The following is a 14100-nucleotide window of genomic DNA, read 5'->3' on the forward strand; positions in this document are numbered from 1 at the left end:
TTTTTGAGGAGGGAAAGACATTTTCCATCTTGTACATGAATTTCCAGAAACACACGTTGCTGGGAAGTGGTTAGAAACCAAAAGAGGGATCAGGAGCTTGCAGGGAAGGGACAGAGAGCAAAGCAGCACTTAGCTGTAGTTATGCTGTGCCCACTCTGTATGTCCTGCCCAGGGTCCCTCCAAGGCTGATGAGTGAGGCAGGGAAGGTGACATGCAAGCTGGATGTGGAGGAGGGAAGAGGGGAGACGGTCAGTGGGATGAAAGAAACTTAAGATTACCTAGGGAAAGCAAGAAGAAAATTTCTCACTGTGTGCCATAGCAGAACAAAAAGCTGCGTGGTCTTGGTGTTAGGCAGCAGGCTCAGGAATGGTCTGTCCTGAAGCACAGAATGAAATCCCAAAGGGTCAGCACAGCAGGTGGTGTGCAGGTTCGGTGTTGCAGCGGGTGTTGCTCAGAGTGCTGCGACCTTCCCGAAGAAGCATCTTGAAAAAGACACCTCGGGGGCACAGGTACATCTGTGCTCACACTGAGTGATTTCAGCTCCTCCTTGAGGAAGGCTCAACTCAGGGTAACTAGGATTGTTGCCCATCCTCAAACTTCACTGCCACACCCAGCAGAAAAAGAGAAACAGAAAAGCAGAAGACCCTAATATACATATAAATTACAGTTGCTCTTTGGATCAATGCTCATTGGGTCAACAAAAATCTGCTGAGGAGGTGGTCAGCCCATCGACTAGCCTCCGGTACTCTGGCACTACTTTGGCCTCTTCAGTCTTTGGAGGGTCCCAGTTGCCCTTCAGATAGTCCCCACTAAAACATGAGAGTTCTCCTTGGGGAAGTGGCTTCGCCGACAGCTACTTTTGTCCTGCAGCAGGAGGCTGCAGAGATGTTTCTTCAAGAAATTCTTTGCAGAGACCACACGTTGGGTGCCACTTGTCACAGCGGGTGTTGTTCAGAGTGCTGCGATCTTCCCGAAGAAGCATCTTGAAAAAGACACCTCGGGGGCACAGGCTCATCTGTGCTCACGCCAAGTGATTTCAGCTCTTCTGTGATCCAGGTGACACAGAAGGACAGACAGGGTCTTCACGTGGAGTTCCAAGGAGAGCTTATTGAGCTTCTTCCTCCAAGGGATCCAGGGACAAAGAGCCACTCAGCAGCGACAGCAGGGTTCATATAGGGATCTCGAGGGGCGGGGCAGAACACCAGGGCCAATGGGATGAGGGCACAGGGGTGGAGCAAGGGGGGAGGGCCAATGGGATACATTGAATCTGCATGTCACAGCAAGGCATGCTGGGAGAAGCCTTTTTCCTCAGCCTAACAAGGGTGGTTATGGCTTGAGGGGTTTTCCATCTAGGAGAGTATTGTGGATTCTTTCCCTGTTGGCGCACCAGCCTCCACAGTTCAGGGCATAAAGAGATTTAGAAAGAAATGGGACAAATGCAAAGAAGGGAGGTCTGTCTCTTGATGATTAATGGTCCAGGTACAACACTGTCTTAGGGTATTGCCCACCTGCTGTTAGCTAGGAGTTTTTTGGAGGGGGATACTAATTTTAAGACATCCTGTATCTGTTTCTTATCTTGGTGACAGGTGCAGGCTGCTGGCTTGTCTGGCTGGTGAACATGGCATTTCCCATATAGGGAATGGTGGAATCAGAGCATGCCTGAGCTGCACGGTACAAGCTTGGGTTGGAGAAGGTTGCAGGCAGGATCGAGAAGCATTGTTAGAATGCAGAAGGAAGCACTGGTGGTGTGAGAAAGAGGAGCTAAAGCAGTGCTGTGAAATGGGGGATCCTGGGCAGATCTAAGCCAGGAGAGCAGCACTGCTGGTGCCAAGCCCAGCTTACCTGCTCAGGAGCACCTACCCCTATGCTATAGAGTGCAGTGAGATGGGATCCTGGTCTGAGAACCTGCTCTGGCTGTGCCAGGCTGAGATCCAAAAGGCTGTGGTATATCGGAGGAATATCCAGACAACAGCTTCTCTAGTGCTAAAATACATATCTCATGGCCAGGTCCTAAATCCACACTGTTTGGTGCATTTTTAGGACTTTTTTTTGCAGGAAAGCATTTAAGTCTGTTCCAGAAGGAATGTTCCTGCACACGTCCGGTCTGGATTTTAATTTTTTCTAAAAGGAGATGTTCTTTAAGATGCTGTCCACACATGTTTTTAGGCTGGCATATGGAGAAATATTTTCCTTTGAAAACTTTTTTTAACTGTGTGGGCTGTTAGTAGTCATCTGTTCCTGAGCTCCTGAGGCTACTGTGATACCATAGGGAATAAAAGATCATCTTGGATTTCTCACATTCATTATGTGCTCACAGAAGTGAAATTGCCTTCAGAATTAGCCCTCTCCAGGTTGTGCAGATGAAACTGCCCAGGCCTGCACCAAGAGATGGGAGTTGGGCTGTGGAGGGAGTTTGGAAACTCCCATGTTTGGCCACATGTTTGGAAACGTCAGCGTGCATGATGAGCTTGGTGCCGGGAGTCAGTCTCTAGCTGAGCATTCTGAAAGCAGCAGATGGTTGGAACAGGTTGCTGGTTTGGAAAAGCTGAGGCTAAAGCTGAATTCTACTCCTCTCCCTCATGTTCCTTCCTGCAGCTCAGTGTGTGCCTCCTGGCCTCTCCATGTCTCTCTCTCCATTGTTGCCCATCCCATCTGCACATGCCCTGGAGCCAGGAGCACTTGTATTGGGGCAGATGGCTTCTACTCTGGAGCAGAGAGGTGGCATGGGAGCCATTGGTCTGTGTCCTCCAGGATGAGTGCTGCTCACCCTGTTCCTCAGGGCTCCTGCCTCTTTTTTGGCCATTCAGGTACATGCACAGTAACTCCTCCATCCTCTTGTGCAATGCAGCAAGTTTATTTTTCAGTTACTTAAATTTGGTCAGCTTCATGTGTGACCCCATCAGACCCCATTGGCTGCAGCATGGTTGTCATGGGAGCAGGAGGCCTTGCTGCGGAAAGTGCTGGATGTAGGTTTTAGGCTTTTTCTGGAACTGGGGAGCTTCCTGGGAAAGTACAAAATAGGCCTTAAGGAAATGTGTCTGACTGCTGCCCATGCATCAGCCATGCAGAATCTGCAAGACATCGGTTTCTTTTGTAAACATTGTTAAGCTTTTAGGGTGATTATGTGTTTCATGGTCTAAATACAGTGTGAAAAAAATCTCTTCTTACTGGTTTTGAACGTGCTGTCTCCTGTAAAATTGCTGGGCTGCAGAGACACAGTCCAGCTTCTTCTTCTCCTTCCCCTCTGAGAAGGGTGACACCTCTCTTCGTGGTGTGTCTCACATTGGACAGCAGAAGCTGTAACCTGGGATAGTGAAGCATCACAGGGCAGTTCATTTGGTTTGTTTCCTTTTAATCCTTAGATATTCCCAGTGTAAGTCATGCCTAGGATTAGCAGGATTTTGCTTACAGCGAATATTTTGCTTTAGATATTCCCTAGAGAGAAATTCCTAAAACTGGCTTTCCTTCCCATTGCCTGTGGGAGATGGGAATGCTGTTGTACTTCCTCTGGTGTGGCTCCGGCAGTGTGGAGAAGCTCTGCTCCAGCTGTGAGGCAGATTGATGGAGGCAGGAGGTGCTTGTTTCATCAAGAGGAGCCAAGGACTGTGGTTTATTTGCTGGCTGAGAGGACGGTATATCTCCCACCTCTGGGAATTGTTCTGCTTGGGAAGAGTTTGCCCTCCCTCTTCATTAAGAGGATTTGAATACCTCCAAGCTCCCAGTCAGCATACCTAAGCCATAGGGTGTGTGAAAGGCTGATGTGAAATGCACAGCATCTGACTAGAATGTAGACTTTGACAGCCACAAGTATTTGAACTGTGCTGCAAGCTTTGGGCCTGGCAAGGAATCAAATAGGGCAGATCTATTCACTACTTTCAGTGAGCAGTTTTGAGTTTTACTTGAACAAGAACAAAAGGCCAGCGGTTTTGGAAAAACTCTCAGCAATCAGTGCTCTGTCATTGCAAACATTTCTCTTGGTGTCACAGAGGGATTATCTCTGTGAATCGTGGCTTGCACTTGCCTTCAGAGTGCACTGAACCAAGCACAAACAGAGCAAGTGCTCTTGTGGAGGGCAGCAGCTTTTGAGGTGCAGTTCCCAAGCTTTGGTGTGTCCCATTTTCCTTGTCTCACACAGCATGCCTGAGCTGCATAGTACAAGCTTAGGTTGGAGAAGGTTGCAGGCAGGAACTTGAGGAAGCCTTCTGCAGGTCTCTGGGAAGATAAGATCCCATCACCTTTCCACGCCTCTTCTTGTGTTCTGAGGTCACTTTTGGTGGTCCTGCTCTGTCTCCACACACCTTTCTCTACTGCTCCTCTCTCACTAGCAAAGGAACCGAAATTCTTAAATAATAAACAACCCTGGCTGTGCCCACCAGGCTAGGACCCAGGCATGTGTGTGTCCAGGCTGTGAATGCTGAATGGGTGCCATGCGTGGAGTCAGGGTAGGGCAGGCGCACTCCAGGTGCAAGAGGCAGAGATCTGCAGGATCAGGGATGGCAAGTGCAGAGCTATGAGCCTTCACTCAGGAGATGGATCCTTCTAAGCCCAAGCACTGGCATGCACTGACACTGCCTGCCGTGGGACTGGGAGACTTCAGGGCACTCAATGCGAGTGTTGGCAGTCCCACCCTGCTGCAGTGGGCTGTGCATTGAGGGGGCTGCTTGTGCCACAATGAGCTGCTGTGCTGGAACTCTCTGAAGGGCTTCAGTGTTGGGGTGCGTGGCGCTGTGGGCTGACCACTAGTTTCCTCTTTCCCACCAGGTCTGCCCATTAGCACCTATGCCAAGTACTGCTACCGGAAACTCCATAAAGTAGCCATCACTGGAGGCAAAAAGGTAAGCAGTTGCCCTGCCTGCAGGGCCAGGGGGCTGCCTGGGAGACTCCGGTGGTCACCACTGATTCAGTGATGGGAAATGAAGAGAGAGTGAGCAGGGGAGGTTTGCTCAGAGTACATCTCCTCATGAATGTGTGAGAGAGGGCTGCTGTCCAGTTCCCTCAATCCTTCTGGCAGACAGCAATGCCTGCTGTGCAGGTAGCTGCATGGCTGGCTGCTTCCTGGCCTCAGGGACAAAGAAACCCAACACTTACCTGTTTCCAGGGTAAAAGGAGCTGTCTGTGCAGGGGATACCCATCATTTTGTTTCTTCAGGTGAGGGAAGAGTCTCCCTTTGCACTGAGTGCTTATATGGGCTGGGTCTTGCAGCTGGTTTACTGCAGAGTTGTTAATTCCTAGTTCAAACAGTCGTACAGCAGAGGTGGCTGGTGCAGAGGGGAGTCTGTGTTCTGTGTTATCTGAAAATCTTCCTTTCTTCCCTCTGCATGTGGCCTGCAGGTTCTGCCTGTGGCCATGAAAACTGGTAGATGGCCTCGGCCTGTCAGTTCTGGGTCACCAAGCCAGATCTGGTCATCAGGGTTGGTTTTTTTGGTTTTTGTTTTGTTTTGTTTTTTGTTTGGTTTGTTTTTTTTTTTTTTTTTTTTGGTTTGGTTTTAAATTCCTCTGGGGCCTCCCTGCCATCTGAACTTTGCATAGTGAACAATTTAGCTGAAATACCTTGAGAGGAGTGAAGGCTCCTGGCATCCTGCCAGGGGCAGGACAGTAAGCCTCCAAAGACACATTGCACACAGCTGCAGCCCTGGCCACTGACCCTCAGAGGGCTCAGTGGAAGCTTCCCCCTGTCGTGTTCCCCACTTGGCTGCAGGATCATTGCTGAAGGCCACTGTGCTGGGCAGCCTGTTCCCCCTGTGACAGTTCTGTGCTTTTCCAAACTGTTGCCACAGGACATTCAAAACCCCTTTCAAGTGTTGGTATTTGTCAGAAGCAACAGGTACCAATGCCCACTTTTCAGGTTTTAGCACCTCTGAGAGCAAAGCTTTCCCTGGAATTGGAAATACCTGGAATTCCCATCTCCAAAGGACTGTTTTACACCTGTCCATGGCTAAGCACACGCCTGATGCTGGGTTGGGGTATAGGTTCCCTCTGCTGACCTTACCACAGCTGGGGCTGGGCTACGCTGGGCTCTGCTCCATACTGCCTCCCACAGCAGGTGGAGCTGCAGCCGGAGCAGTCCCCTTGCTGTGCAAAACACAGCAACAGATTCTCTGCAAAACCAGCCCATACTCTCCAAAGTGGTCTCCTCTGCTCCTCCTGGGCCTGCTGAATAGAACCATCCCTGATTTTAGGCAGCAGAACAAGAACCATGCTGCCAGGAGGCTGACGAGGTAACCACATGCAGGGTCAGCCTTCTCTGTCCTGGTTACTCACTGTCCCCATCCCTTGGTCAGTCTTGCTCTGTGGCTGGCTGTGCCATGGCTGCACTAAGTTTTTCTCTGTCCTCAGGGCCTCCGTAAACCAACAGTGGAAGAGATAACGCATGCCAGGAATGCCATCCTCACACCATCGCTCTTCGGCAGCTCCCTGGAGGAAATCATGCTGCGGCAGCAGGACATGTACCCAGGGAACAAGCTGCCCTGGGTGCAGACACAGCTATCACAGCAGGTCCTGGCCCTGGGAGGGGAACAGACTGAGGGGATTTTCAGGTGAGTTTTTGGGGTGCTGTGCTACTTTTGAGCAACCCATATATCAGTCCTCATAGCCAAAGAATCAAGATTAACCTCCACATGCTTCCTCTTCCCTAAGAATAGCACTTCACTGTGGACTGGGCAAAATCTGACTTTCCTTAGGTTCAGGAATCACCTCTTACAGTAGCATTAGCCAGTTTGCATGTGTTAGCACAGAGGGAACTGGTGTAGGTGTGACTTAACTATGTGGACAGCTCATGCCCAGGCAGGGCATTGAGCTTTCATTAGATTTGGCAGTGGTGGTTAGCCAGTGTAGGGGAGGGAGGAGCTCTGGCATCCTGGCAGAGCACCTCATCTAATGCAGCACATCAGCCTTGGTGCTGCACAAGACACAAGGAGTCAATAGAGACACAGAATCTGTGTGGTGAACACGGGGGATTCTGCTTTGAGTTTGGGTTTTCTTTGTTGTTTTCTTTGTGTGTGTGGGTTTGTTTTGCATTTAAGATTTTAATTAATTTTTCAGTAGCTAAACTTAAGATAGTTGTTAAAAGGCTCAACTTTACCTTGTATGGGTAAATATTTTGATAGATAGACAGATGTATGTATGTATGTGTGTATATATATATAACTATATTTAGCCAGAGATGCTGCTCATCTTTGGTCTGAACACACTGCAAAGAAGCCTGGTTACAGAAAATAATCACTCCTGAGAACAGCGATAGTTGATATCTGGGCTAGTGGGAGCCCCCACTTCAAGATGGTGTATAAAAATAAGCACCCCCTTCTCTCTGAGGAACTGCTGCTGTAGCTGCCACTGGTGCCTGAGGCCTTCTCCCTGCTCCCTTCTTCCTGAGGCCCCAGAAGCAGCTTCAGAGCCATGCTTTGCCTGGCCAGCTGCCTCACCAAGCACATTGCCTGGCTCACTCAAAATTACCTTTTCTGTGTCTCTGCAGGATACCTGGTGACATAGATGAAGTCAATGCATTGAAATTGCAGGTGGATCAGTGGAGAATCCCAAACAGTCTCAGTGACCCCAACATACCAGGTACAGGACTGTTGCAGGTGTGTTGCTGCAGCCTCAGCCATGGTGCAGTGCGGAGGGGCAGGTGCAGGAGCAGCTCAGTGGGTGTGCTGCTGCTTGGGAATGTGTACGCAGGCTGTCTGCACTGACTGGGATTTTGTTCTGTGTCTTTTCACTGCCTTTCCAAACACTGCCCATAGAGGAAACACTGGGAGTGGGGAGGAATGTCTTTCTCTGATGCAGTAAGGCTGTGCAAGCTGGGTAGAGTGGTGGGAGTCTTTCAGGTCTCCTTGTCCTCTTCTTTAGGCAGCCCCAGAGCTCCTTCCTGGAGGAGCAGGTAGGTAGCAGCCAGTATTTCCCACTAACTGGTCTGAGCATTTCAGAGCCAAGACTGAATTAAGGTGAAGCAGCACAAGCTCAGAAATCCCTTCTCTGCCATTTCTCTCACTGCCAAGTTTGCCCCTGAAGGGAGTGGGGAAGTGACCAGAGCTGTTCTCATGCACCTGTTTTCTGCCCAGCCTCTCTCCTCAAGCTCTGGTATCGGGAACTGGAGGAGCCCGTGATCCCCCAGCAATTCTACAAAGAGTGTATCAGCAACTATGAGAACCCCGACGCTGCCGTGGCTGTGGTGCAGCTTTTGCCAGAGCTCAACAGACTGGTGCTGTGTTACCTCATACACTTCCTGCAGGTAGGCAGCCCCCACAGCCCTGCACTGGGGCCAGGAGCATGTGAGGCACAGTTAGTGGGACAGCTGTGGTGGGACCATCAGCACGGTTTTAAGACCTCTTATCTGTACTTAAGGGGGAATTGATGGAGGGATGTTTGCTGGCCTTGTTCCTTATGGGAGCAATAAACACTGATCCTGATCTTGTAGTGCTTGGGGTTGGTTTCCTGTCTGCCAAGGCTGCTGCTCTGTTGGTTGTGTCAGAGTACAGTGCTCTTCCTGTGGACATGTGGCACCTGGGGCACTGTCCTTAAGGCAGGCTTTATGTCTGCTCTCCTTGCACTTTTTCTTGGGCTGTATGTTTGGACTTCCTTGCCCTTTTCCACTGCTCCATCTGACTGTGTTCTTGCTATCTGCAGATCTTTGCTCAGCCATCAAATGTGAGCAGAACAAAGATGGATGTGAATAACCTGGCCATGGTGATGGCCCCCAACTGCCTGCGCTGCCAGTCCGACGACCCTCGCGTTATCTTTGAGAACACACGCAAAGAAATGTCTTTTCTCCGCATGCTGATAGTACACTTGGACACAAGCTTCATCGAAGGGCTGGTTTGAGCCACTTGGTTGTTTGCCTCACAGTGCAAAACATTGCTCTGAGGAGTTGCTAGATTGAGTCTTCTCCTCTCCACGTAGGTTTCTTCCATTGTCCTTGCTGTTGTCATGCCCTGGGTTAGCCCTTCAGCATCTCCCAATATATGATCACAAGGACTGGACCTTTCTGGAAGGCTTGGTTCTGTCAGCACCAGGAAATCCTTGGGCATACCAGGTCAGGTTTAGCAGTGCCTTTCAGTGTGTGTCAGTGAGGCGCAATCCTCTTCCTGAGAGCCACAATATTGGGTGCTCAGTGAAAGGGCTGTGACATGTGTGAGGAACTGCTACATAGGGCAGTGAGACTCTCCATCTCCCTTCTGGAGGCAGAGTTGGCTTGAGGTAGGAGAACAACACTCCTGTGCTGTGGCATGATCTGGTCCTAGGGAAGGTGCTGCCTCATCAGGAATAATCCTACTACTATGGGGACAGCCTTGTTCACCTCTGCAGACTGTTGGCTGGAGGTGTCAGGGTTGTTCTGACATCCCACAATGCTGTTGGTAGAGGGCTGTGAAGGTGTGGAGGTTCAAGAACTGTAGAGCTATGCAGCAGCATGTGAGACCATCCCTGTGCTGAGCACCCACCCACACCATGGTGCTGGGCACAACAGGAAGGCCACACACCTGACAACAAACAGGTAAACAACTACTTTGGCATCCTCTTAATGAGGGTCATATCTTCTGGAGCAGTGACCCCAGTGTTCTTGCAGCTCCTGTTTGCTACAGACAACATGAGCTGACACCAGCTTTGCTGAGGAGCATCTGAGCCCATGCTCAGAACAGCCTTCACAGCTCCAGCTCCTCGCGCCCCTCTTTCTAATACCACATCCTTCCCAGACCACTCTGCCAGGAACTAAATACCAGTTTGTCCCACCCTTCTGGCTCAGCCCAGGTTTAAGAAAGCCCCCAACAGTCAGAAGGGCTTCTGTTCAGGTACGCCCTTCCAGGCAGAGCAGCAGCAGTGCTGTGTGCTTGAGAAATGCTGGTACTGCCTGTAGTCAACTGTGGTATCTATGCTCTTCCTTTGAGGTGTTTTCCTTGCTGGAGGCAGGTCTGCCACAAAAAAGTGTGGTTTTGGGATTACTGATGAAGTGCTAAGTCTGCCAGTATCATGCAAGCTTGCCTTCGTGTTTCTGTATCCCCCTCCCTTTCCACTGGGGACCTGGAATCATCCTCTCCAGACTGCAGTGGGGAGCTGAGCCCTGCTGACAGTGAGGTTTAGAGCTGATGCCTGAATCAGTACCAGCGTGGGTGTGAGGTGCCGTGTGCAGAGTCTTTCTGAGAGGGTTCCCAGAGCCTATGTTCAGGTGAGTTTGAATGAACTCCAGAGCAGAAATTCAGTTTCTGCCCAGCTGAATAAAGGTTCCTCATACCAGATGATTCTGTGTTCCTGTGGGCCAGGAAATCTTGTTCCCTTGTCAAGATTAATTTTGTCAAGCATGCCCACGAAATGTGCCAGCATCTGTTTCACATACACACCCATCTCCATGCTTTGATGCCGCTCAGCTTGCTCTGTCCTTCTGCAGTGCTGAACAACTTATGCTTATTCTTCAGATGTGGAGCCATTGCCCCAGAAGTGTAGATACGGGCGGAGGTTACCAGCTCTGACATGCTGTCCTGGGACTTGAATTGCTGAAAAGGCTCAGGCTGTCCTGTTCCCTGCCAAGGGCTGGAGCAGCCATGTGGGACCTGCCCTCCTCCAGGCTGCAGGTGCCTGTGTCTGTGTCAGGCTTTGCCTGCAGCCACTGCAGTGGTGATCCATATTCTTGCACTCAGCCAGTGGCACTCAATCAAACCATAGGCATTTGCTGCTAATAAAAGTGAATGATTCTGGCAAGAGTTGTAAAACATGCTCATAAAAGACACTGGATATTATTGTCTTTGCCAACAGATTTGTAAATACCAATCAGTAAAGTAGCTTTTCCTCTGTTCGAATAGTAATAAATACCATCTTCATGGCTGTATCTTTTGTGAATTGTCTTTTTTGTGAATTTCTGCAGCGTGATTACATCTACGTGGGGCTGCACATTTCAGCCTGAATGTCAGTGCTCTTGAGTAAGATTTGAGAATCGGCATGAAGTAAGCACTTGGAAACCATGCTTTGGGCTGGTTCCGTTGTTCTTAATTCCCAGGCAGCTACCAAAGGACACTTAATGAATCTAGGAAGAGAATGGGTTGAAACGGGTAAAAGACAATACTGCTTTACACATATCTTCTGGAGGCTTTCATAAAGGTTTATGGGCAGTTGGAGGGTAAGAGGGATATTCTGCTTGTGTCCCTCCTCCAGCAGCTGGGAGTGCTGCAGGTGGACTGTAGGAGGTGGCCACACAGGCATCCTCTGCATGGCCCCCTGCAGGGTATCTGCTGATGGAGATGTAATTAATTGGGCTATTAGGCTGACCTGATGGGGACATTTTTATGTTCAGACTGGATCATTCTCTCATCTTTCCTCACTGGTAGTCCAAGGAACCACTGGGAGCAGTCTGTTGGTGCTCAAGACTGGTGCTGGTTGCACAGTGTCGTGGAGCTGTAGGGCAGGTGCCAGCTGTGCTGTTGTAGGTTGGGTTGGTTTAGTCAGGAGGTTAATTAATGTTACATACGTTCCTTGTACACTCCGACTTTTCCCTCAGAGTGGTTTGCTCCAAGTTGTTTACCCCACGATTTCCCGCCGCTCAGATCCACAGTTGCCTGTCAATCCTCTCACTCCTCCCTTGGTTTCACCTTATTTTGGGTCTGTCAGTCAAGGGTTGTTCACTCCCTGCCAGGTGTCAATCATGTAACCACTCCCAGCTTCTTCAGGAAAGCTTTGTATCAATCACCCACCTTAGCCTTTCTATTTGTCCCAGAACGCTGTGCCCACCTCTGTTATGTCACCATTGATTGTAAAACCCTATTTCGGTTGTCCCCAATTGGGCGAGACAGGTTTCCACCCCTGTCCGCCCACCCCCTGTTTAATCTGCTGCAAGTCTCTGGGGACATTTTTGCATTGCATTGCGCTGAGGGCAGTTGTTCTGACCACGCATGGGGGAATAACGGGCTCGCAAGCAAAGTGTCCTTCTCTCGTCCCTTCGTCTCCCTCTCAGCGTTAGAAGCCACCAAAGCTGCGTAGTCCACGCTGCAGCATTACCAGGGAGGCAGACGCTGAACCCCGGGAGTGCCCGCACAAGTGGCGGCCGTCTGGCCTCTCACGGGCAGTGCGAGCCGGTGCTTCTCAACTGCTTGAGGTCGTAGCAGGCAGCCACCACACTGTGCTACTTCAGCCATACAGGAATGAGCCCAGCCTCTGGGTCGTGTTGCTGGTGCTCTGGGGGTAGTCACTCCTGTCAGACTAGGAAAAGCTGCTGCACTTCAGACAAAGCCAGTGAGGGCTGTTCTGTCACGCCAGCAGTTTTTCTTCCAGAAAGAGGCAGCTCCTCCCACTTGGCTGCCACCCCTGTCTCAGCAGCTTTGATGTGCTGGATGCCAGACAGTCCCCCAAGATCTCCAACACTGTTCCTACAAGCTCTTTTGCCATCACTTCCATTTTCTGACGGTGATCTAGAGAAGTATCCGAAAGTTCTACTCTCATGCAGCCTAAAAGTCTTCTTCTGATTTTCTGAGCAGCCTTCTGCAAAAAGCTGACATGCTGATTCCCAGGAATCTTCAACCTCTCCAACAGTCTGTATACCACAGTCTCAACCAGCTCTTGGAGCTTCTTGGTTTCTGCTGCAGTTAGTTGCTCAAACACAGCATTCAACAGGCCATTGGCAGTGCCATCTGGCTTCCTCTGGGAGTCAGCAGCAGTGCTGGCATCCTTCTGGCCCAGCTCAGTTCTGGAGTAAGTTTGGCCCTTGTTCAAAGCTGCTCTCCCTTTTCTGCATCCCCCTGATTTTTGGCCCTTGGGTAGGCTAAGAAGGCTTTTGAGGCTGCAGCCGCTGTTTCCCCTGGCAGGAAGTGTTGGCGATTCCTGACAGTTTGGGACCATCCTTTAATTTGGCCAAAAGTGGCAGAAGCCCTTCCAGAAAGGTGACACCAGGTTGTGGGTCATGGCGCCTGGACAAGCACTCAGCCCCTGCGTGCTGAGGATTCCTGCGGGCCCAGGCCGGCACTCTGCTTCAGCCAGGCCACGAGGGCAGGAGAGAAGGGCTTCCCTCAGCACGGGGTGTGCCTGCACATGGCCCTGCTGCCCGTGCCCAGCTCAGCGCCCTGCGCTGGCTCAGCTCCCAGCCGTGGAGTCCTTTCCACACCACAGCACCCAGCCCAGCAGCACAGCCCTGCACAGTCCCATGGCCCTGAACACAACGCTTTGCCTACCTCTTGCCGCCCCAAGATCTGCTCCGACTGCAGCTTGGTCCTGGTCAGGCACTGCCTGCACTCGTTGAACTCCTTCACAGTGCAAATCACCTGTGGAGGGACGAGGGCAGAATCCCCCAGAAACTGTCAAGCCATGCTGTCAGCCTTCCCCAAAACAGCCTGACCTCAGTGGGAGAGGAGCTGCCCCCAAGCCCTCCCCCCATACCCTGGTGTTGGGGCCACTGATGTCCCCCCAGCCAGGGCTGAAGAGGCAGCGTGGGGCAGGCTGAGAAGGGCAGGACTGGGGCTTGCCAGGGCGATGTTGGCGCTGCTTCTGCTCCCAGAGACACCAGCGCACGGCTCTGTCCTCTGGCAGCAGCAGGAGGCTGCAGCAGGGGCTGTGGGAGCCCTGCTTGAAGAGGGCTCTTCTTGATCAGCCTGATGTCCAAACCTACCTTGTTGTCACTGGTGCTGCAGCCCTGTTTCTTCAGCATCTGCAGGATGTCCTCGCGCTTGTGGTAGTCCTGAAGGTGGGGGTCATGCAGGCAGTTGTATGCTGGGCTGAGGTGGTGGCAGTAGGGATCATCCAGAGTGAAATAACGAAATGGACAGTGGAGCTGTAAGAGAGAGTTTTCAGAGTATGAAGGAGGCAGGAGAGTGCAGCAAAGAGGTACCACATGGTACCTGTGAAAAGGTAAAGGTCTTCTCCATCCTTCTGTAGGCACAGAGACCTGCACAGACAGGAGGATAAGTTCCCTTTTTCCTGTTTGGTGACACTCTCTGTTCCTACCCCTTCTTGGCTGGATGTGGCGAGGTCTCTGGCGCCCGTTCCTCCAGCCTGTCTGGTTCCTTGGGGCAGCTTTCACCCTACAGAGCCCTGCCAGCCTCGCTCTTTGCACAAAGGCAAGAGACAGGCAGAACAATCTGTTGGAGGTGCAGTGATTGATCACCACGGGGCTCTTGGGAAACAGCGAGGGGT

At 51.1% G+C, this 14100-nt stretch overlaps 1 protein-coding gene across 4 annotated transcripts in view; it reads left to right on the plus strand.

Annotated features, from left to right (window-relative positions):
• Nucleotides 1-14100, plus strand: part of LOC137484365 (rho GTPase-activating protein 39-like) — an 89130-nt gene that overhangs the window by 44170 nt on the left and 30860 nt on the right. For 3 of the 4 annotated variants that reach the window (XM_068208191.1, XM_068208193.1, XM_068208192.1), the window contains 5 exons: nucleotides 4762-4835; nucleotides 6337-6536; nucleotides 7472-7563; nucleotides 8058-8227; nucleotides 8623-10813. In XM_068208191.1, coding sequence (XP_068064292.1) covers nucleotides 4762-4835; nucleotides 6337-6536; nucleotides 7472-7563; nucleotides 8058-8227; nucleotides 8623-8817 — 731 coding nt within the window. In that variant the 3' untranslated portion in view covers nucleotides 8818-10813. Of the gene's footprint in view, nucleotides 1-4761; nucleotides 4836-6336; nucleotides 6537-7471; nucleotides 7564-8057; nucleotides 8228-8622; nucleotides 10814-14100 lie in introns of those variants that run through there. The other variant, XR_011004850.1, reaches the window with a different exon arrangement.

This window comes from Anomalospiza imberbis, chromosome 17 (genome assembly GCF_031753505.1).
Source record: "Anomalospiza imberbis isolate Cuckoo-Finch-1a 21T00152 chromosome 17, ASM3175350v1, whole genome shotgun sequence".
In the NCBI taxonomy this organism is placed as follows: domain Eukaryota; kingdom Metazoa; phylum Chordata; class Aves; order Passeriformes; family Viduidae; genus Anomalospiza; species Anomalospiza imberbis.